Raw genomic sequence first — 22,286 nt, 5'->3', positions numbered from 1 at the left:
TTCTACACATAGTAAAATACATTAGACAACAATTAGAACAATTGCTAGTTAACATTTCTAGCAGAGAAGTTTGTTTTTAAAAAGTTAGCACTAAATAATCATTTAAAAAACAGATTTTCTTTGTCATTATCTATTTGTTACCAAATTAATTGGAAATGTCATACAGAATTATCCATCTTCCTTATTATTTAACTTGTTATTTAAACCTGCAGGATAAAAAGCCATTTTAAAGTACAGTAGGTTTGATTGATCTTAAAACCAAGGTGTAAATAAAATGTGCAACAATCCCTTATCCTAGTCCTACTTTTCACCTCAAAGAATTACAAACTCACTGGAGGAATTTGTAGATTAAGAAGATCGTATGTTAAGCATTGTAACCTGTCCACACAGTATTTTTTTTTTAAATATTGCAGCCATTAAGCATAGAGTTAGGGAGTCTTTGTGGATTAAATTAACACATCAGTACATCGGTAGGTACAGTATTTTTAAGAGAATCTGATCCAGCTTTGTTGAAATCAGTGGAAAGACTGCCACTGTCTTCAATGAATTTCGAAATCAGACCCTATATAGTTGACTGTTAAACAGCTTGGAGAGGGGAGTTGGAGGGAGGGGTGAGAAACAGACTGCTTCTGTGAAAGATGACCAGGGCCTAGATCCTCAAAGGTATTTAGGCACCTAATTCATTGATTTCTGTGGGAGTTAGGAGCCTAAATATCCATGAGGATCTGGGCCCAAGAAAACTTCTATACATTATTTGCATTACTTTGATTTCAAGAAGACAGACACTAGTGACTGAAGAACAGCTCAGAAGCTGGTCTGTGTTTCACTGTGGCTTCCTCCTCCTCCTGCTCTTCCTCCACTGCTTCGACAAGAGAAGAGTAAGATGAGAAAGTCCCCCTAGTCTTAGGCTTCTTCCTTGAGCCTGCAGATGCATTAAGGAGCTTACTTAAGGAAGAAGTCTTCTTCAAACCCCAGCTTAGATCATAGAAGGGCATGTCGTCAGATAAGACTCCAAGGAAGGTGCTGGTGGAGCTCAAGATGGAAGCAGCAATTTTTGGGTTTTTCTTGATTGGAAAGGCATGTCCGATACTGTTGTGAAGGTCGGGATCACCCAGCAAATGCCTGACGGCATAAGAGGACCCTTCCTTTAAGTAGTGGTGTGGCTTTTTCCCACTGTAGTCTCTCAGATTAACCTTGACATTGTATGTCTTGACCAATGTGGTAATGACATCTTCTTGGCCATGTATGGCAGCGATGTGGAGGGGAGTGTACCCTCCATAGGACTTGGCATTCACATCGATTTCAGTGCCACCTTTCTTGGCCACCTCAATGATCTTCCCCACCATGTCACAGTTCCCACTCTTAGCTGCCCAGTGCAGAGCTGTGAACCCAGACATGAAGTCCCTTTTCCCTGCCAGATTGGCATCGGTCAGCAAGAGGCCATGAAGCCGCTGGGACCACTGGCCGGCGGTGGCTTTCACCAGCCATTCGTGCTCCAGAGATTCCAGGGGAACAGCAGCAGTGCAGCCGGTTTCTTCGCTCACCTTCTGAGTCTTTGACACCCTTCGCAGGCGGGGCGACCTGGCACCCGCCTCGTCCACCTGCCTCCTCTTCATGTGCGGGGATCTGGGGGAGGCCAGCTCAGGGAGGTCCAGCCGGGTCCCCACTTGCAGCCTGGCTCTGTCCTCAAGCTGCTCCTGCTGCCTTGGCAGCTCCTCAGCCTCTCTAGCCGGCTGCGGGCAGCGCACTGGCAACATGCAGGGCTTCTGGGGGGCCTCTCTCCTGGGGGGCCCGGCCACCCCCGGCGGGGGCCCAGGCGTCTCTCCGTCCTGGCTCTGGAACAGCCCCCTCAGCTCGGACACAGGCTTCGGGGACCGGCTCTCCTCGGCTGCCAGCGGGGGGGAGGCGCGCCCCTGCCCCCCTGCCCCGCTCCGCCCAGTGCCCTCCGGAGGCGCCTCGGGGGGCTGCGCTCCCTCGCCCGGCTCCCCCCCAGCCTGGGCTCGGAGCTTCTTCCGCAGCACCACGAACTTGGCCCCGTCCAGCTCCTTCACCACGGCCACGCTGTTCACCAGCGCCGTGAAGCGCTCGCGGCGGGCGGCTCGCTCCCCGGGCTCGCCGGCCTCCAGCAGCGGCTTGAAGCGGCCCCGCAGCTCCGCGCTCCGCACCTGCCCGCCGTGCTCCCGCAGGAAGCCCAGCAGGGCCGCCCGGCTGGGCTCCGGCTCCGGCTCGGCCATGCCCTGCACCTGCGAGCGCTGCCTCCCCGGGCGCGGCTCTGCTCGGCAGCCGCTCCCCGCTGGGGGGTGGCGGAGGCACCGCGAGCGGAGGTGTCTGGGAGTTGTAGGCGAGCGGGGCACCTGAGTGTGACCCCTGCGGCGCCCCCCTGTGCCTGCCCCGGGGAGCGCTGGCTCCGGCCCGCAGTTCACGCCGCGGAGCAGAGGCCGCCAGCCGCGGGGCTTGGCGCGCTCCCCAGCCTCCTGGGCTGCGCTTGGCAGCGGAAGGGTTTGGCCGCAGCATGAGCACAGCGCATCGCACCGTGTGGGTGGCACCCTGCGGGGCTTGTGCAATCCGGCAGCCTGCGCGGAGACTCCGCTGGGAGCCCCCACCCCCGGGTCTGCTCTCTGCATCGTTAAATGCGCCCATCACCGTCGTCTCTGAGCACCGCCTAACTGCGGCCAATAAGCAGCCTGTGCCGAAGATCAACAGCTTGACAGAGTTCAGCCTGGTGACGCCCTTCCCACCCCCTGCACTGTCAGAAAAATATCATCACTATCTCATAGGTAGGGAAATTGAGGCACGCAGGAATAGGGTAGGTAGCAAACACTGGCAGCTCCCATTGACTCCTCCAGGATGAAACCGAGTGACTCACCTAAAGTCCCACAGTTGGGGCCAGTCCTGCAAGTGGCTCCACAAGGGCAGAGCCCTGCGCTGGCACCAGCACCAGGAGCTGGGCCTGGATTCTAACTCTCTGTTCTGGGTTGCTTGTCACTGAAAAGAAATTAATCCTTTTGGGGCTGACTCTTTACCTGCAGGGCCTGACTCTCCCCCCCAAGGGGAAATGTATCCTATTTTGGAAATTTTGAGCAATCAGTTCAGCTGTCTGAGTTACCCAAGCAGGGGGGTGGAGGGGGGAAGGAGGATACAGTGGAGAACCAATTTTCAGTATTTTTTAAAAAATGCTTCATTCCCCAGGGGAATGCAGCTACCTGAGGAATACAATCCCACACATTGTTTTGCCTGTGCCGTGCCTGTGCCAGCTAAACTACATAATGGTTGAGATAAAATGTAGAGATTTAAGGGCTTAGTCCTGAGAGATGCTGAGCAGCTATAATTGCCGCCATCTAACCTATGTAAACACAACTCCAATTTCATTCACTCCATTAACTTTGGAAGGTAATTGAACAAAGTTGTGTCTCACAGAACATTAGTTCCAGCCATGTGGAAATTGCTTGGACTGATTTAAAGGTTTCATTAATTTGCTTCTGCCCCAACTTTCTAAAATAATGATTTTTGTCTCAGTTATTATCAAATCGATGACACAGCTTTAAATATAATTACTTCGCTTCATAAAGTCAGATCTTTATATTTCTGAAGAAGCTTCCATTGATATTTGAACAGCTGATCAATTGTGATTCTTGTGAGTTATAGACTCTCTTCTCTGCAAACAAGAAAAAACGTATGAATTAAACTATATTATATAGCTAAACAATCTCTGTAACCCATTCACATTAATATTTCAGAAGGAAGCTTTATAAATACGTTGCCACATGTTATTTCTAATTGCATTTTTAATATCTAAAATTATTAATTTTTTGTAAGTGGTTCAGAAGACTTCAAGCAATGTTCCCCTGACATCATTGGGTGCAGAATTGGGCCCAAAGGCCTTTTGGGAAGAAAGGAATAAATGACACCCATTCCTCAAGGCTTATTTTCTTTTGATCACTCTGTTCCCAACCAGCTCATGAAATTGATTTTTGAATGACCCACCAGTTTGACTGGAAAACAACAAAAGAGACTGAACATAAAATAAGTGGAGTCAGTATGTTGGGAAGGCAGAGATATAAAAGTAACTGCTTGTGCAAGAATGAATGGGAAAAGGAAAATAAATTTGTTTAACTTTCAGTGTCTTAAACTTGGAAACAATGTAGGATAAGCCATTGCTAAACCCTGCATATTATTACCATTCATGGTGCAGCCTTCCTCATGGTCTTCATCTTTCTGTGCTCCCCATTTCTCTACCCACCTGGCAGTGTCTTCCTTTCTTTTCCTCCACCCTCATTACTCTTGGTGCAAGAGCCTTCTTCTGCAACTCCCACTGGCTGCATGGAATATCCTTTTTGTATCTCTTCACCTTCTCTCTCCGTTTCTTCAAATCTCATCTGAAAACATTTCATCCCTTGATAACAGCTGGCACTGAACCAGTTTCTCAAAGTGTCTGTGCTGTACTGTACTAATGTTCTCTCACTTAATTCCGTGTTATTTTATCACAGCCTGTCGCTCTGCAATATTCCAAGAAGCCTAACACTGCCTCACCATGCTTATCCTACTGTTCACACAGTAACCACATACTTTGCTGGTGTTGTCTCTTGTGTATGGTATTTTACTAATGCCACCCCTGCATTGGCCATGCCTTTTTGTTTGTAGCAGCCTCTAGATGCTGGCTGGCTTACCACAGAGAGCTAATAATAAACAAGCATCCAAAACTAATTGCTATGTCTTGCTTTAGAGATTGGTTATTAGAATCTAGTACAGACATATGAAAGCCTCAGAATTCATTCTGCATCCTTTGTGTTGCAAATCTTTCCTCTTAGCTTGTGCCTATCCTTCACTTCTTATGTTCTGTCTCGCAGAGAATGAACAAGAGGAATATGCTAAGGGAGAAGAACTAAGGATGACAGGGTTTCTGGAATCACTTGCCTTATTTTACAAACATTTGTGGAGAATTTGGTGGCATTCCAAGGAGACACTGTTGGCACCGGTTAAAGTCAAGCAGGGTGCATCTGTGCTCAGGCTGTCTCTACACAGAGAGCTCTGAAAATCTCTGCCAGTCTCTCTGGAAATCAATGCAATTCACCAGTGCTGACTACTGCGTGAGCATGCCTGTAGGCTGACCTGCTGTCTGGACAGCTCCCGTGAAAGTGACAGCAGGTTGGATCTTAAAAGCCATGGATACCTAGAGATCCATATGGATGCTGTTGGATCTTTGCACACTGTCTCTGCATTGTTCCCCTCACCCAGCAAGTGGTTGTCCCCTGACCATCAGACACCATCTGCAGTAGCTTGTAAAGGTTTACTACTGAGCTCAGGGGGGCAAACGCTCCACATTTGACCAGCACTGTAGTCTCATTCCACCCCATCTTCTCTCCACACACAGACCTGTCATCTTGTGGGATGGGGAAAATGTGCTACAGAGGTGATACATCTCCTGCCCATGTTCCTCAGCTGGGATCAGTGGATGTGGTGTCTCCTTTACCCACAGAAGTGGAGGGGAGCATAGGGCCATATGATGACAATAAAAGCACTGGAAAAATGGGCGGAAATGTGTCTTGCATTGTGATGGACGTGAATTGCTTTCCTCACTTTAACTACTCTGTCCTATAAACTCTTTCCACAAGTTACTCTCTTCTGCACTCTAAGGGCTTGTCTACACGTACAGTCCTGCCATACTGCTTAATGAAGAAGCTACCTATGCTAACAGGAGAGCGTCTCCTGTCAGAGTATGTAGCTGGGTCGACAGGAGAAGCTCTCCTGTCTACACTGGAGGTCAGGTTGGTCCTACTACATTGTTTGGGGAGGGGGGATTTTTCCACACCCTGCGCGATGTATTAATGCAACATAAGTCAGTAGTGTAGATCAAGCCTGTTACACATACTCGTTCCCTCCTGCCCCGGTTATCATTATGTTAATGGGCGTGTTTCCCTTCACAGCCTCTCATTCAGCGGCGTATTATCACCTAGGCCAACAAGGCCTAGGCCTAGGGCAGCAAATTTGCTCACACTCCCTCCCCAACTTTGCCCCTTCCCCAAATCCCTGGCCTGCCTCCTCCCCCAGGTGTGCCGCACTTCCCTCCTTCCTCCCAGGCTTGCCGCATGAAAGTGCTGGGAGGGAGGGAGAAGTGAGTAGCGGCGCAATTGGAGGAGGCAGAGGTGAGCTGGGGCTCACGGGCATGGGGAGTAACTCGGGGGGGCTGGGAACCACTCCCTGCCCCAGCTCACCGCCACACCACCACGGCTATTTCCCGAGTGTGCTGCAACTCCCCTTGTCCCCCCTCCCTCCCAGGCTTGCCACGAGGGAGCGGAGGTGAGCTGGGGCATGGCGGGCGAGTGGCAGTTTTTTGTAGGCAAATTTGTTAATCCGCCACTGCTCTCATTGATTGAGTGTCTATTAGAAGGTTGGTACTTACGCCTTGCACCAATTAAAACAAAATACAATACACCTGACTAACTAAGTGGTACCATTTCAGAACTTTGCTCATTTGTTTGTGTCCCCAGCCCTCACCCTTTGTCTGGTTGTGTGTTCAGTGTCTTTAGACTTTAAACTCTTCAGGGCAGGAGTTGTCTCATTTCTGTATTTGTACATGCCCCACAATAGGCCCCCCCCAGCCCAGTTGGGGGCCTTCTGGATACTACTATAATATAAATATTTAATAATAATAATCCTGAGGTGGTGGAAAATTGTGTAGTCATGTGGGGAATCCTCCTACACTATTTTTGGGTTTATGCTGCTATTTCCAGTTTTAATTGGATTTAAAAAAAATAATGTCCATTTGTGGCTTGCTGGGTGATCCTGGGCTAGTCACTGCACAGTTCTGTGCCTCGGTTTCCCCATTTATTAAAGGGAGATGATAATACTGATCTCTTTTCCAAAGCACTCTGAGGCCTACAGATGAAAAGCTCTATATAAGAGCTGGGCATTATGAATTAGTATTGTAGGATGGCAAACGCTTGGCTTCGTCTTGCTCCCTGATACATGGTTCAGACCTGGTGAAGGTTATCCATTTATAGACAAATCCCCTGGGCTTTTCTATCTGTTTGGTGTTTAGTTTATTTCTCCATAACTGATTAAGAAGTAGATTGAGTTACAGAAATGATGCTGACTGATGATGTCTTTGAATACCACTATAAATATATTCAGGCAAAATTTTTTAATACAGAGAATAATCAGGCTTGAACCACATTGGTGATGTGGTACCTAACGCCTTTGAAAATTCCAGCCTTAAGGGGAAATTTTGCCTCTCTCTTTTTCCTTTTGCCAAAAACCTTAAAAGTGCATATTTTTGGATTGGTTATTTATGGAACACTGCAGGCTGCCTCTCAGATGACTTCTAGCCAACTGTCTTGGTGCTTCCAGTTCATCAGCTAGGACAAAAGAAAAGTACAGAAAACAGAAAAAAATCTTTTAATTTTCTGCTACTTATATTTTAAACCAAACTTTACAGCTTGCTAACTCTATATTGCAAACATTAGGGAACTGTCTCCCTTTTAACATGTTTGACTGGGAAGTGTTGTGGGTGTTTGTGAAACATTGCAGCCTTAGGGACTCATCAGTATTGCCAATTTAGCAAACACACCTAACAGTGGGCATTTTGCCATTATCCTCAGTGGAAGGAGGACAGTATTGCATGGTTGCAACAATTCAAATGATGCAGCACCCGAAAATGAAGTGGGAAATCCAGCATCCACATCCAGGCTGTGCGATCACAGTACTATCTGTTGAATCTTCAGGGTTAAGGTGGATGCCTTGCCAGTCCAATACTCCTGCTCCTTGACACAGGAACTATAAAGCTGTTTAACAAAGAAGCCACATGACTTTGCTCTGAACTGTAAGAAAGGTGAGGCATCATATTACAATACAGAGGAGAAGAGGCTGGAAAAATGCAAGGATGAATGGGCAGGGAAGATTCCAATCTTCTTCCAGCCTAAGGAGTGTTGGACAGGAGAATCCTGCTTTAGAGAAGATTGCAGATTTCCCTTTGATCTGTATGGCACTGGACACTGATGAAATTTGTACCTTCAGTGGGGAAAGGCAGATTTTTCTCCTATATGAAATCCAACAAGAATGACCGAAGCCACAATTTTCCAGTTTCCTTGTTGATATTTCCCTGTGAAGCAAAGGGTGAGTTATGTGAAGGCAAAGAGCTCTTCCTTTGTTCCAGAGAGAAATGCAGTAACTTTCACCGAATACACAATCAAACAAAAGTCTGGGAAGGAGGCAAAACATCTAGAGATAAAAGGCATTATCTGATGGAGGAGTAAGGCTCCACTGCAACTCAAGGGCCAATTAAAAAGAACATTACTAAATGGACAACAGCAGACAGCATTTACATGACATTTTCCATGTTACCAAAAGTTTCTATTTATTCATATTATTGCCTGTTGTTCCACACAGATTAATCTCCTGATTCTCTCCCCAGCTCCTCTTCCCACAGTAAATAGCCCTTTAGTCATGAGTGCAACTCATTGAAATTGTTGGGATTACTCACAGCATCAGCTTCAGTGAGGGTGGGAGAACGTGGCCCTTTATGATTAGGAGTCAGGGGATTGGGTTCTGTTCCCAGCTATCGGGGCAGCTCTACGTATTTTGCTGCCCCAAGCATAGCAGTCAGGCAGCTTTCCATGGTGCACCTGCAGGAGGTCCGCTGGTAATGCGGATTCGGCATCCCCGCTGCCAAATTGCCTCCAAAGCCGTGGGACTGGCAGACCTCCCGCAGGCATGCTGCCAAATCCGCATTACTGCGAATACCGAAGGCTGCCTGACTGCCGCCCTCACGGCGACTGGCAGCCCGCCCCCGCAGCTTGCCGCCCCAGGCACGCACTTGGAGCGCTGGTGCCTGGAGCCGCCCCTGCCAGCTGTGCTGGTTACATGCTTTCAGACCTTGGGCAATTCGCTGGGACTGCTCCAAGGAGTAAAGTACAACTCAGGGAGTGTGAGGAGGGAAGAATGGGCCTGGTTTTCAGAAGAGCTGAGCACCTGCGGCTCCCATTGACTTTAACTGGAGCTATGAGTGCTCAGCACCTCTGAACAATCAGGCCTTATAAACGCAAAGTATTTACACTATTACTAATGATATTCAAAGCCAATCAGCTCCTGAGTGGTCTTGAAGCTAAAGCGACGACTGTGAAGCCACTCCAGTTCAAGCCATCTTGCAGTAAAACAAAGGCAGAAGGAACCATTTAAGGTCCACAGAATGTTTACTTGTTTGGCCTGTGTTGAATAATGTGGAAGGAATCAAATCCAGCCCCCATCTTGGCCTGCGCAGATGATACAGGAAGATCAAGGGTTTTATGCAGCCCTGAAAAATACGTAACCAGGTACAAAAGGGCTGCAGGTGGCTTTGGTATGGCATAAGTGAAAGCTAGGAAATTAGGGGCAGGACAGTCACTTGCTCAATTCGCCTGCACAGGGGAGTAAAAGGCCATACGGTGCTTCCTTTTCTCTCTTGCACCCTTTTCTCTCTTTTCTCTGTCCCAGTGGGGCTGCTGCTACTCCTTTGTTTCTGTGGGTGCAGTCCAGTCCCTCTTACTCCCAATGCCTCTGCCAGCACATTCATTGGAGCAAAGAGGAAATCTGCCCCAAGGAAAGAGCTGGTGCAGATTCCTTCCCCCTCTCCCAGGGCAAGGAGGGAACCAGGGACCCAAAGGTGAATCTTTGGCCAGGGGCAGCTCTAGGGATTTTGCCGCCCCAAGCACGGCAGGCAGACTGCCTCCGGTGGTTTGCCTGCGGGAGGTCCTCCGAAGCTGCAGGACCAGCGGACCCTCCGCAGACACGCCTGCGGGAGGTCCACCGAAGCCACGGGACCAGTGGACCCACAGGCAAGCCGCCGAAGGCAGCCTGCCTGCCGCCCTCGCGGCGCCGGCAGAGCGCCCCCAGCGGCTTGCCGCCCCAAGCATGCACTTGGCATGCTGGGGCCTGGAGCCGCCCCTGTCTTTGGCTCACTAGTGGCTCCCTCTTCTGTTCATGGGGCAGCTGAGCATACTTAGGGCTTGTGACAAATCCACAATCTTCTAGCCCTAAGTAAGCATAACATTCAGTAGGCAGAAATACTCCACCAGAGTTAAAGATCCTGGAAGGAACGCCCACCCAACTCAATAATAATATACATTTAATTCCAGAGTGCTTAAGAACAATCTGCAGAATGATAGGTGTCTTGAAACCTAATGGGTCTGAATATCCTGTCTGTTACACCAGTTCTACACCAACACAAAGCCATTGAAATTAACAGAGTTGCACTGCTGTAAAGCATTACAGGAATAAAGAATCAGGCTCCCTATCCTTAGGAACAACGTGTCCTCTGAAATAATACGGTGTTAAAAATAAAATCCTCATGCTGTCTATCTGTCTCTCTAGGCATTTATCCAGTGCTGATCCTGGGGCAAAGCACGTATCAACGACACCCCTTGTGGTGCTGCCAAAGAACATGAGAAGAGGCATCAACCTCAGAAAGGGAAAATGTTTCAACAATCAGGCACCACCTTCACTACAAATACAATCAGGTCACAGGACCCAGTTACAACAGAGTGGTCCCTTGACCCAGTTACCATGTCTCTGGATTTTTCCCTTTCCTTCCTCTCCTTTTCTCTCAATCTTTACTTTCTTTGGGCCTGATCCAAAGCCCACTGAAGTCAATAGAGTCTTTCCACTGCCTTTAATGGGCCTCGGACCATGCTCGTTTTACCGGGGGAAAGAATCTTAATTGACTTACTAAGTGCATCCCTATTCAGCAAAGCACTTATGTATGTGCTTTAAGCACAGACATTGGCTTCAGTGGGAATTAAGCATATACTTAAAGTTAAGCAGGTACTTTAAGGGCTTTGCTAAATTGGGGCCTTAAAGATCACCTGCAAAGAAAAGAAAAGAAAAGTTTGTGGTTTTTTTCATTAATTTATTTTGCTTCTTTGTGATGTAATAAAGAAGGTTTGCAAGGTTTTCTTTGCCTTTTTAAGAAATCTGCCTTTTGTGCACATTAGAAGTATCAGATCCTGATTTCCCTGTTTTTGCAGGAGGATTCCTTGGAGGACTGGAGAACTTGTGGGAACAAGACACCCGAAGAAAGTGGAGACGACAGCCTGAGCATCTGTGAGAGGAGGGAACTTTTAGTGGGATTTTTGCTGGTTTGTGCTAACATTTATTTAATTCAAACTCCTGACAAACAAATGGGAGGGGAAAGCTTTGTTGGCGAAGGACTCAGCAAGCCTAAGCCATTGGTCGAGATCTGAGAAAGTTCCCACTCCAGTTCTCAAAGCCTCTACCAACACCAGGAAGACAAGACTTTGTATCCTTGTTAGTTCTAAGGTACTAAAATTATAGAACAGAATTTTTTGTTTTTTGGAGGGGGGAAAGGCAGGGGAGAGAAAATAGACTAAGCAGGCCTACTTTATACAGCATAAAAAAAGCAAAAAAGGGCATTGGCACCTTTTTTTTTTTCAGTTTACATTTAAAAAGACAAATGAAACACTGGTCTTGTATGTAAGCAATTTTGGACTTAATCCAACACCCATTGAAGTCAGTGGAATAACTCCCATTGACTACATTGGATCAGGCCCACGGTTAGTCCCATTAAAGTGAAAGGAACTACTGACAGGCATAAATTATGAACCTGGTAGAGGGTATTCAGGATCAGGCCATAAATGTGTTTGATAAAGCTCATATTCAGGAAAGAACCTGTAAAAATGACATCTTGACAGCCTCGCTGTCAGAGTGCAGATTAACAGAGCAGGAAACCGCTTGGAAGTGAATGTACAAACGGGAGATGGGCTCAGGAAAGACAAAGGAATATATCTGCCAAAGAGCACTGGGCTTATCATCCTTCTTTGATGTAATCCACAGTGCAGCTCACTCAGACGATACCTAATTAGAAAATACCTCCCAATTGCTGCAGGGAAAATACATCCTAGCACTTTCATCACAGGACCTGGTTTCTGTAATAGAGACTAGAAAGCTTATTCCTGATGACCCTTGCCCCAGTCACTCCAGTTATCTCAGCTACCTCTGATTTTCATATCCTGAGGTTTTATTTCTCCAGTTTAAGCACAGTCACATGCTCCTCTGATCTCCTGCAAAATGATTCAGGAACAATGGGAAGAATAAAAGATCATATGGATTAACTCATGATTTTATACACCTACTGTACCACAGCAAACCAGCTCATTACTGTTTAATGTAACACTACTTCATTATTATTATTTATGAGGCTCCAGTCAGCAGGACCGGCGCCAGTGTTTTTGGTGCCTAGGCGCATGGCCATTTTGCCGCCCCTGCGGAGGGTTCGCTGGTCCCGCGGCTCCGGTGGAGCTGCCGCAGGTGTCCCTGCGGGAGGTCCACCGGAGCCGTGGGACCAGCGGACCGTCCACAGGAACGCCAGCGGCAGGTGCACCAGAGCCGCGGGACCAGCGGACCCTCCGCAGGCACGCCTGTGGCAGGTCAACCGGAGCTGCCTGCCGCCCCCCTGGCAAAATGCCACTCTCCAATAATCCTGGCGCCCTAGGTGATTGCCTAGGTCGCCTAAATGGAAGTGCCGGCCCTGCCAGTCAGGGATAAGTTAACACATGTAAAATACACATAACACAAAGAGTGTACAATCCAAGTATAAAATGAGAGGTAACAGGTGCATACAACAAATAGACCGGTGGAGTACAAGCTTACTGTGAGATAGACAGCGACGGAACTAACAATGGTCTCAGTTTTAATTTGTTTAATTTGTTCATTGGTTGAGTGCTCAGCTCTTCGAAAGTTTCACTAGTGGTGATACTTACATACTTACCTGCGGGAGTTGGAGAGGTTTGTGAGGTTTAATTCAATAATGTTCTAAAGCGTTTTAGATCCTCTAATGGAAGGCACTAGGAAAGTTATTATTGTTTTAGCTTCTTTTAAAAGACACCGCTGAAACCAGTGTGTTTTTGTGGGTATATCATTATTTATTCTCAAACACCAAAAAGCATGCTAGGCATGCCACAGAAACAGGTAACAAAATACATGAAATAGAATGTTTAAAAAAATTAGGCATCTGCTACAAATGGGGAGGGGGAGAACTGTCCGAAACCTGCCTCCTTTGTGGCAGAAAGTGGAAGGTGGGAAGTAAATGAGGAATGAAAAATGTCAGCCTCAATGGTTAAAGTTTGGCAAAGTTATAAGCAACTGAAAACAGGGTCTTATAATGGGATGTGCTGGGCAATCTCAATACAGGTCATGCTACTGTAACCCACACACCTTCTGGGTGTGGTGTTCAGTCCCATCTCGTGGCACTGAGACCACTTCGAGAGAGGGCGTTAAATGAGTCTGCTCTACAGCCTTTGCTAAGAGCCCCTTGGCCATGCATTAAGCTCCGGAGGTCCCCGGTTTGATCCCGTGGCTGACAACTGGGGTCTGTCGGTGTTATAGTACCAGTTCTGCTAATAATATAATTACAATGCATTATTTGTTAAGTTTTAGCCTGCTGCAAGTCACCACTCTCCATGCTCCAAACAACTTACAAGCTGGCAAGACAAGATGCAATGGGAGAACCCAGCAGAAAGCCTTACTCTAGAGCACTTCCCCTCTCTGTGATGTGACTGGACTCCTTCGCCTCCTGGCAGGCCTGGTTACTCACCTGCTTGCTTCACTATTACAGCTAAATTGCCAGGACCTCCTTCGCGCCTCCAGCGGCCTGTGGCAGGAGCACGTTCTCTCCTGGCATGCCCGGGCGGAGCCAACCCTCTGGTGCAGCCCCGCACTTTCCAGCAAGGAGGGAGGCGGGCAGGACTCCCCGTTCTGCTCAGGCTCGCTGGGGTTCTCGGCGGCTCCCCAGGGGAAGGTGGCTCTGGGCCCTCGAAGCCCGTGTACTGATGCCACTGGCTGCGCCCGGTACAAAAATTAACCCGTCTCGGGCACAGGGTCCGCTAAGACGCGGGACTACAACTCCCAGCATCCCAGCACAGCCGCGGCCACCACAGCCCGGGTGCCCCCCGACCCCTTTTGCAGAGGAGCTCGGGCTGAAGGGGCGCGGGGGAGGGTGTCTTTGCGGTGGCCCTGAGCCCCCCCTCCCTCGCTGGCTCCCCCCCAGGCTGGGGGCGCTGAGGGCGGCTCCCCTTGGCCTCTCCAGCCTGCAAAGGGGAGTTTCCAGGAAGTGGCCATATTGGATTCATTCAGCCGCATCGATCCGGGGAGCAGAGCGGGGCTCCGGCAAGGCAGTTTCCCGGCCAGAGACCCGCACCAGGACCGCCCGCTCCAGCCATGGCTGCCACGGACCTGGAGCGCTTCTGTGTGAGTGCGAAGCCGCGCTGGGCGCTGGGGCTCCGGGCAGGTCGCCCCCAAGCCCGGGCTGCAGGCGGGGCGGGAGATGATGTGTCACTCGCCGCGTTGTGGCAAGGCGCACGGGAAGTTTGGGGAAGACGCGCTGGAGGCAGCTCCCCCCCTGGGGCCGCACCGGCAGCCGCTGCCCGCCTCTGGCTCCGAGGGCGGAGGAGGGGGGCGCAGCCTCCGCTGCAGCGAGCTTGCGGCCGGGGGTCCCGGCTCTCCGGCAGCCCCGGGGCGCACAGCCCAGCCCAGCGCGCAGGGACGGTCCCTCTCTCCAGTGCCCAGCAGCGGTTCTGCCAGCGAGCCCAGGCCCTGCGGGCTGGAGGGTTGAGCCCCAGTTGGGTGTGAAGCCCGGACCCGCGCCCTCCCCGGGCTGGGCTGGGCTCTGCTGCAGTAGGATGCTCGGGGACTCCGGCTGCAGGAGGGACAAGGGGAGAGGGGCGGTGACAGCGGGGCGCCTGGCGTTGCTAGTACGCGGGGATCGGGAACTGATCTCCCGTTGGGCTTTCGCCGGGAGTGGGGAGTGCTGAGCTGAAAGAGATGATCCGGGGCGGGAAGGTGAACCTGGGTCTGTACAGAGCTGGGTATTTGCAGACGTGTTGCAATGTTTAACTCTACAAACCCGAAAGGTTCTCCTGTTCCATTTCGCAAGTTCTGACACAACAAAGGGACAGTCCTGCTGAATGTAGGTGGAGAGTCTCCTTCCAGTAATGAAGAGCCAGACACCAGCAGACTAGAAAGGCAGTCAGATCATTCTGGGCCCAATCCTGCCAGTTTACCCTGAGCACGCTCAGGCTCTGGGGGTGAGTCACTGATACAATCTCAGGGGGCTGGAGACAGCTAAATAACCTTTGTTATTCTGCTCATGGTGTAAAGTACAGCTTGGCATGATTAAGGGTGGCAGAATCATGCCCTGTTTGAACTTGTCCTGGGGCATAATATTTGTAAATACTATATTCTGTAATTCACATTAAGCACCACACTGCTTCTTGGGCAGTTCCATTTAAATCGACCTAAGGAAGACAAAATCTGGCTTTTAACTTGGGTTGTATATTGAAGTGCTGATTCATTCTTTCTCTGTGTTACTTTTCATTTATCCCAATAAAAAAAAAGTTAAATCTCTGTTTCTCTAGCCCCATGAGATGTTGCTGTTTTGTACAGCTATAAATCCTACTCAGTGTTTTCTACAACAAATAATTGTTTTCTTCAGAATAAAAGAAAAAAGCTGATTGTTGAACTCCTGTGCATGCCATTATCTTATCTAGAATATAGCAAACGTTTGTTTAGTTGGCAGATGTGTTTGGCCCTTGCAAATCCTTAATTGTGTAAACGTTGGCATCTAAACAAGAAAGAAGCAAAGGATATTTCTATAACCAATCTTGTGGGTGCTTCTGGATGATCAAATTAATTTACAGTTTGACCTGCACTTTTATAAACAATATCAGCTATGATTTAGTGTGTGTCTTAATGTTAGGTTGGAAATTTTAGAGGAACATTGCAACATTTCTACAAATACAACTGAAATGTTTTGATACGCTTGTTTTGAAAGAACAGATTATAGACCTGTAGGGAACAGGTGGGATGTCACATACATAAAATCACAATATAAAGTGTGGGTGTAGGCTCAGAGCCAAATGGCAGATGTTGGTATTGAAGCTTCATTTCATAGATGCAGAAATATGCTTCCAGCAAATAAATGGTCACTCTGCAATGGATTTAAGGATACACTATACATTTCAGAAGAAAATTTCCATCCAGCCTATTGTATAGTTTCAATGTGTGGTTTGATGCTTAAATGTTTCATAAAGATGTTTATAGTTTGTGAATATCATTGTGATGCCAAATATGCTTGCAGAGGAAGTTGAATATTCATGTGTTCATAGGTATGCATTTATATAGGGATGAGAAAAATAAATAAAGTGAGTTAAGGCCTTGTTTACAATAAGAAGAATTGTTTGGATACCAGTTGTATATAGATGTCTTGAAACACTGCCAAAGGCTTACTCTCCATAGCTAATACTATCATAGATTATTAGGGTTGGAAGGGACCTCAAGAGATCATCTAGTCCAACCCCCTGCTCAAAGCAGGACCAATCCCCAAATGGCTCCCTCAAGGATTGAACGCACAACCCTAGGTTTAGCAGGCCAATGCTCAAACCACTGAGCTATTCCTCGCCCCCCATATGTTACCATAAAGAGTAATTGGCACAAAGAAAAATTAGCCTTGTGCTTGAAGGTGCTTTTTTAAAGAGTACTTATATTTTATCTTTGTTCTTGAGTCAATGTTCAAAGAATATTGTATAATAAATCTGAAACGTGACTTAGGTGAGGAATAGAAGGGTGGCAATACATGCTGGATAATTGCTTCCAGAAGTTGATCTGACAGAAATCTGTTGGCTTAAAGCTGTTTTTTGTCAAAGACTTAAAATTGTGTTGGAAGGGTACCCTAAATAAACAGGCTGATGATGTATCTTTCTACCTTTTGAGAATGGAAAATGTCTTCACCACATTACATAGCATAGTCCCCTAAACGCACTGTTTTGCATTTTGATGTTGCTAAGTAAATGGAGCTGTAAGCAACGGTCACTTGAATTATAGACATGTCAGTTGTGCTAACGCAGATAAGTTCCTTCTACTGTTTTGTATGTATAATTCTTTCTACCAAGAGTCTTCAGCTCTGCTTCATTGCTCGGCAACCTAGCATAAAATTTCTCAGCTGGAGAGTGAATTTTTAAAAGTGATACTTGGGCCACAGGGAGAGAAATTCCCTTTCAATGTAATTGAAAAACTGTAAATTGTTTAAAGTTCACATAATGCAAGTACAGCTTTGTTTTTTAAAATTAGATGTTTCAAGATTTATTTATTTATTTATTTATTTATTTTTGGAGGGATGGGGTGGAAGTGGAGAATGGAAACAGAATCATTTACGTGGAATGGGGATGTAATTTTTTCCTGTTTGATATTTATGTAAGAATTTCTAGAACATTAGTTTGCTCTGTGTGTGTGACATTAACACTGACCTGGTTTAAAACGAATCAATAATAATTGCAGATAGGATTAAGCTGGAACAACAGATGCAGCACTCACTGAACTTGTGAGAAAACAGGGTCCATACCTGCGCCTTGTGGGCTGAGCCTTTCAATAATAATAAATAACTGACCTTTAGGTAGAGCCAGACTTTCAAAAGAGCTCAGCTCCCATTTAGGCACCTATGTGAAGTGGCTGGATTTTCAGAAGAGATCAGTGCCCAGCAGCTGCCATTGAAAATTGGTTCATTTCCTTTAGGTGCCTGAATGGTAACTGAGCTCTTTTGAAAATCTGGCCCTATCTAAAGGCCAGGGATGCTACATCAGGTGGTCTCAGTATTGCCCAAGTAGCAGGAGAGAGAATTTTATACTTGAAAGAAACAGGGAGGGGAGAACGAAAAATCTCATGTGGTTTCTAATTTATACACCTCTACCCCGATATAACGCTGTCCTCAGGAGCCAAAACATCTTACCGCGTTAGGTGAAACCACGTTACATCGAACTTGCTTTGATCTGCTGGAGCGCGCAGTCCTGCCCCCCAGAGCACTGCTTTACCGTGTTATATCCAAATTTGTGTTATATCGGGTCGCGTTATATTGGGGTTGACTTAGGGATTGTATAGTGTAATGGTGCCATCAGTTAGTTGACACTGACACCTTATTGTGTTATGACTCTTCAAATTAAGAATCTGTATTTTAAAACTCCCCAATTGCTTACTTCTCCAATATAGTTCTCCACCATGTCTTAACAGCCCCCTCCAACACAACGAAGTTCCTGTGAAGTGGTACTATTAGAAATAATCAACAAAAACAAGTGAAAAGAAAATTCACCGACAGAAAGCTGCATTTAAGACTGCCTTCATTCTAGGCTGCAGAATCACACCATCAGTGCTCAAGAGTGCTTTTGTTCTTGTAAATATAGTGCTTGTAAGAGATGTTGGCTTCACAGTCCTGGAGACTGTAGTCCTCTGTTGATCCACACAACAGTTACAGCACAGGCATTGGCAGCAGTAGCTTTCCATCAATGTGCTCCAGCTCTGACTTGGAAGTCATGCATAGGGGAGGATGGTTCAGTCTCTGTACCCATTACTACCCTGGTGTGTCTATTGACATGGTTAACAAATAAAAACCACCCGGCTGGTTTGTGATGCAGATATCTCTCCCCTGAGAATTGGACTGAAACCAGCAGTTCATTTCATATAAATTACCAAATATCCATCAGATGTTACTGAGCTGGGATGCACTTGAACCAACATCCTATACATGAAAAATATTAATTTCATTATCAATCCCCCAAGCCATCCTGTGCTTAAGAGGTGACGCATGTGATTCATTGCCAGTGCTGTGCCAGCGTACAGTAGTAAAAGGATGTTGGTATATCTGCTGTGCAACAGCCAATCACCATGTGCAGGAAATGTGAGAAGCAAAGCAGAAGAAGGATAACAGTGGCAGGGAAATGCAATGGGTCTGGAGAGAGTTAAAACATGTGGGAGGGGAAGAAGTGGGAGAGCAGGCACTGAAGAAAAGAGGTAGAGTAAATGGAGCTTAAAATGGGACAAAATTTGGAGACCCACAATTAAAAATAGTCCAAAGAGTCTGGCTAATTTCATTTCAACAAGTAACATAATTAAGAGTCCGATTAACCCACTAATACATTAATTGATAGGTGCAAATGCAGTAAGTCACTTTGAGCTTAACTCAGGCAGTCATGTGCCCTCAGAATGGCGCATTAGTATGAGTTAGAGCCAATGTGTCAGGCCTAATATTCAGCCTTAACAGTGACTATTCGGGCAGCTGTTGTCTTGTCAGTCCCCTAGACCCTGGATTTTGCAAATGTCATCCCTAATCTATATGTGCAACTACTGTGACTGCACAGATTGGGGATTTATGTATGCTGGAGACCAGTTGGAATAATAACTGGTGATTTGTGCATAGGTATACCTGAGTTGTATACAGGGCCACCCGGAGGGGGGGCAAGTGGGGCAGTTTGCCCTGGGCCCTGTAGGGGCCCCCACAAGAGTTTTTCGAGGCCCTTGGAGCAGGGTCCTTCACTGGCTCCGGGGGCCCTGGAAAACTCTTGCGGGGCCCGGGCCCCCGAAGCTTCTTCTGCTCCGAGTCTTCAGCGGCAAGTCGGTGGCGAGGGGTCCTTCTGCTCCGGGAACCGCCACTGAAGTGCACTGAAGACCCACAGTGGGGGGTCCTTCCACCCCAGGACCCACCGCCGAAGTGCCAGGTCTTCGGTGGCAATTCGGTGATGGGAGCCCCCCGCCGCCGAAGACCCCAGGCCCCCTGAATCCTCTGGGCGGCCCTGGTTGTATATGCAGAAGGGATGGTGGAATTTTTGCTGATAACCTCATGTGCCTGTTTGATTTTGGCAGACATTTAAGAGAGTCCAACGATTGTTGCTTGTTTGAAGAACTGTGAGTGCTGTTGTATTGTTGTCACCTGTTCATTTGTGTAGCTAATGACCATGAGGAACCACCAGGAGAAACCTTTTAAAATATCTCTAAGGTTTCACCAGTATTGGATGAGTCTTGTGGGACTTTCTACATTGCCTTCACTGCTGGTTTTGTTTAAACAGGAGTTTTCTCCTTAACAGCTGGTATCCTCCTGCCTATTGCATGTAGTCGCTTCACAGTCTGGTGTTTGAGATATCACAGTTCCTCTCCATGAAAAGGATTCTGCTGTCAAACACTGTCTTGTGTGGCCTCACAGAATGATTTGGGCATGAGGAACAGGCTGAGCATAGAAGAGAGAAAGCCACATGTATCCAATTTGGGACTGAACAATTGCCAATGAAAAGGCCACTGTTGGGGCAATGCAGGCCCCAAACTTAGACTGGATATTTTTGAAAATAACATTTCAGAAATATTCCCATGACTTAAACAATTCCAGTGAAAATAATTTTTATTTGGATACAAACATTCTCCTGCAGATTTTATAACCCAGCCCACTGCAGCATTTTGCTAGAATTTGCGAGCCCTAGAGAGAAACTGAATAGTCTGTTCTTATTGTCCAGCCTGAGTGTTTACCTTTGACCTTGTGCTCAGTTTGGATGAGTGAGATTATTCAAACAGGAACTTCAAAAAGAAGTGAGTTTTAAAATTGGTAACAGATCAGGAGGCAAGTGCAGCTGCAGATCTGCTATTCTGAATCGGAGTGTGCATCGTATTCCCTTCCATGCAGTGGCTAGATCTTCTAGCTGGGGTGTGTACTTGCCTGAGGAGGGTGGATGGGAAATGATCTCCCTCACTGTTCTCCACCCAGTGAGGTTGGCACTGCTGGCTGCATTTCTGAGCCACAATCTATCCCCAAGTGACCTGTTTTATCCTTCTCTGACCCACAATCTGTCGGGCTACAGAGAAGAGTGTTTTAACTCTATGTGCGGAACAAGTGTCTACTGGAAAAGCATCAGCTCTTCCAAAGGCATTGCTGTTTCTGGCAGTGCAAATCCAATGCGTCTCTTCCTCCCGTAATATAGATACATTACTCCAAGTGGGAGTTCAGGGTTTCTTTTTAAATATGTGTGATCACTGCGAGCTCTGAGGCAGTGGGAGTAAGAACACACAAACTAGAGAATCCTAGAGCCACCTGACCCCAGCGTGCCCTCTAGAGAAGCAATAACACATGCAGCCTGAAGAACAACTCTCTCTTTCTGGGATACAGTGAGATGACAGGGCCTCTTTTTTGGTTTGTGGCTGTGAGATGTCAGTGAATCTCCAGCATGTGGGGAGTGGTAACATTTTGGGAACTACACTATCTTTGGGAAGATTATGCCAATGTTATTTCCAGCTACAATCAGGAAAATTTGCCCTCGGTCTTTTCTTCCCAGTGTACCTGCTGTTCCTGTTTCCTTCATCTCAAGGTTTGATGTACCCCAGTGGGAACTGTGGCTGCCTCCCACCTCTCAGGATCAGTCACTGGTGTCTGTGGAACTTTCTCCATCATGCCTGTTCTTGTGCTCTTGCAATATTTCTGCCTGATGATCTCCCTATCCTTTTCCTGTGTGCCTCTTTGTTTGGAGTGGGAGAGGAGGAAATGGGACACAGTATGTGAAAAACCAGATTGATTCCTTCTGATTGTGCAGTAAATTGAAGGAATCGAGTCTCATGAAACAGGGAGAATAGTGCCCCGTTCGTTCAGGGCCAGGATATCTGCAGCATATCACTTCCAACTTCATCAAGTGTGCGAGGGGGGAGTGAGAAAATGTTGATTTGGGAGGCTGGTGGTGAGATTTGGGGGCTTTTAATTTGGACATTGGTCAAAGACATTTGTATTGATTTTTGACTGATAAAATGCATACGTGCTTGCAGAACTTGAGCTGGGCCCATCTTAAATAAAACCAATAAAGTCTGAGGCAAAGGGACCCTGAAACAATGGGATGTTGGATAGCAGGAGCGCCCCATGCTAACTTGTAGAACAGCTTGAGAGCTAAAGAACTTGAGGAGAAGGTTCAGAAGAACAGAATCGCTCAAGTCTTTGATCTAGGCCTTGAAGTCTCCCTTTCAGAAGCTTGCTAGCTGGCATAAATAGCTATGTAGTCTCTGAAACATGACAGACATTTTTGGGGTGGAGCAAAGGGTGAAGGGGAAGGGGTGGCAAATGTTATTTGAAAAGAGGTTATAGGGAAACATTATTTTCTGAGAAAAATCTGGGTACAGGCCTGTCCCAACAATGGGATATGTCAAGTTTCTGCCAAATATATTCCCTGTTGTGCTATGAACTCTCTTAGACTCCCAAGCTAAATAGGATCCGGGGACGGGCAGTTTTGTCAGTACTTGGATGGGTGACTTTGTTTAGAAGTTAAAATTCCTTATTGTAGCCAAAAAGTGTGTCTCTCACACACATGAAATTTCAGATATGTCAAACAGCTACAGTAGAAGTTCCCATGAACTGTCGTGCCTTAGAACCAGAAACATAACACCCCTGCTCTCTCCCACCCATCCGGCTCTGCACTAACTTACTTGGGAGCGGTTGGAGACGCAGGGAAAGA

The 22,286-nt window shown here is 47.2% G+C and overlaps 2 protein-coding genes across 3 annotated transcripts in view; one reads left to right on the top strand and one right to left on the bottom strand.

Moving 5' to 3' along the window:
• Positions 1-553: 553 nt before the first annotated feature.
• SOWAHA (sosondowah ankyrin repeat domain family member A) lies at positions 554-2,234 on the bottom strand. The gene has a single exon (XM_050961933.1). The coding sequence runs from the start codon at positions 2,232-2,234 to the stop codon at positions 786-788; it is 1,449 nt and encodes a 482-aa protein (XP_050817890.1). The 3' UTR covers positions 554-785.
• An 11,475-nt stretch (positions 2,235-13,709) lies between these two features.
• The window catches only part of SEPTIN8 (septin 8), a 77,955-nt gene continuing 69,378 nt past the window's right edge, over positions 13,710-22,286 (top strand). The window contains exon 1 of one of the 2 annotated variants that reach the window (XM_050962748.1): positions 13,710-14,235. In XM_050962748.1, the coding sequence (XP_050818705.1) occupies positions 14,206-14,235 (30 nt within the window). In that variant the 5' untranslated portion in view covers positions 13,710-14,205. The remainder of the gene's footprint in view (positions 14,236-22,286) is intronic. The other variant, XM_050962749.1, reaches the window with a different exon arrangement.

This window comes from Gopherus flavomarginatus, chromosome 7, assembly GCF_025201925.1.
Source record: "Gopherus flavomarginatus isolate rGopFla2 chromosome 7, rGopFla2.mat.asm, whole genome shotgun sequence".
NCBI lineage: Eukaryota > Metazoa > Chordata > Testudines > Testudinidae > Gopherus > Gopherus flavomarginatus.
This window is presented reverse-complemented; position numbering and strand designations above follow the sequence as displayed.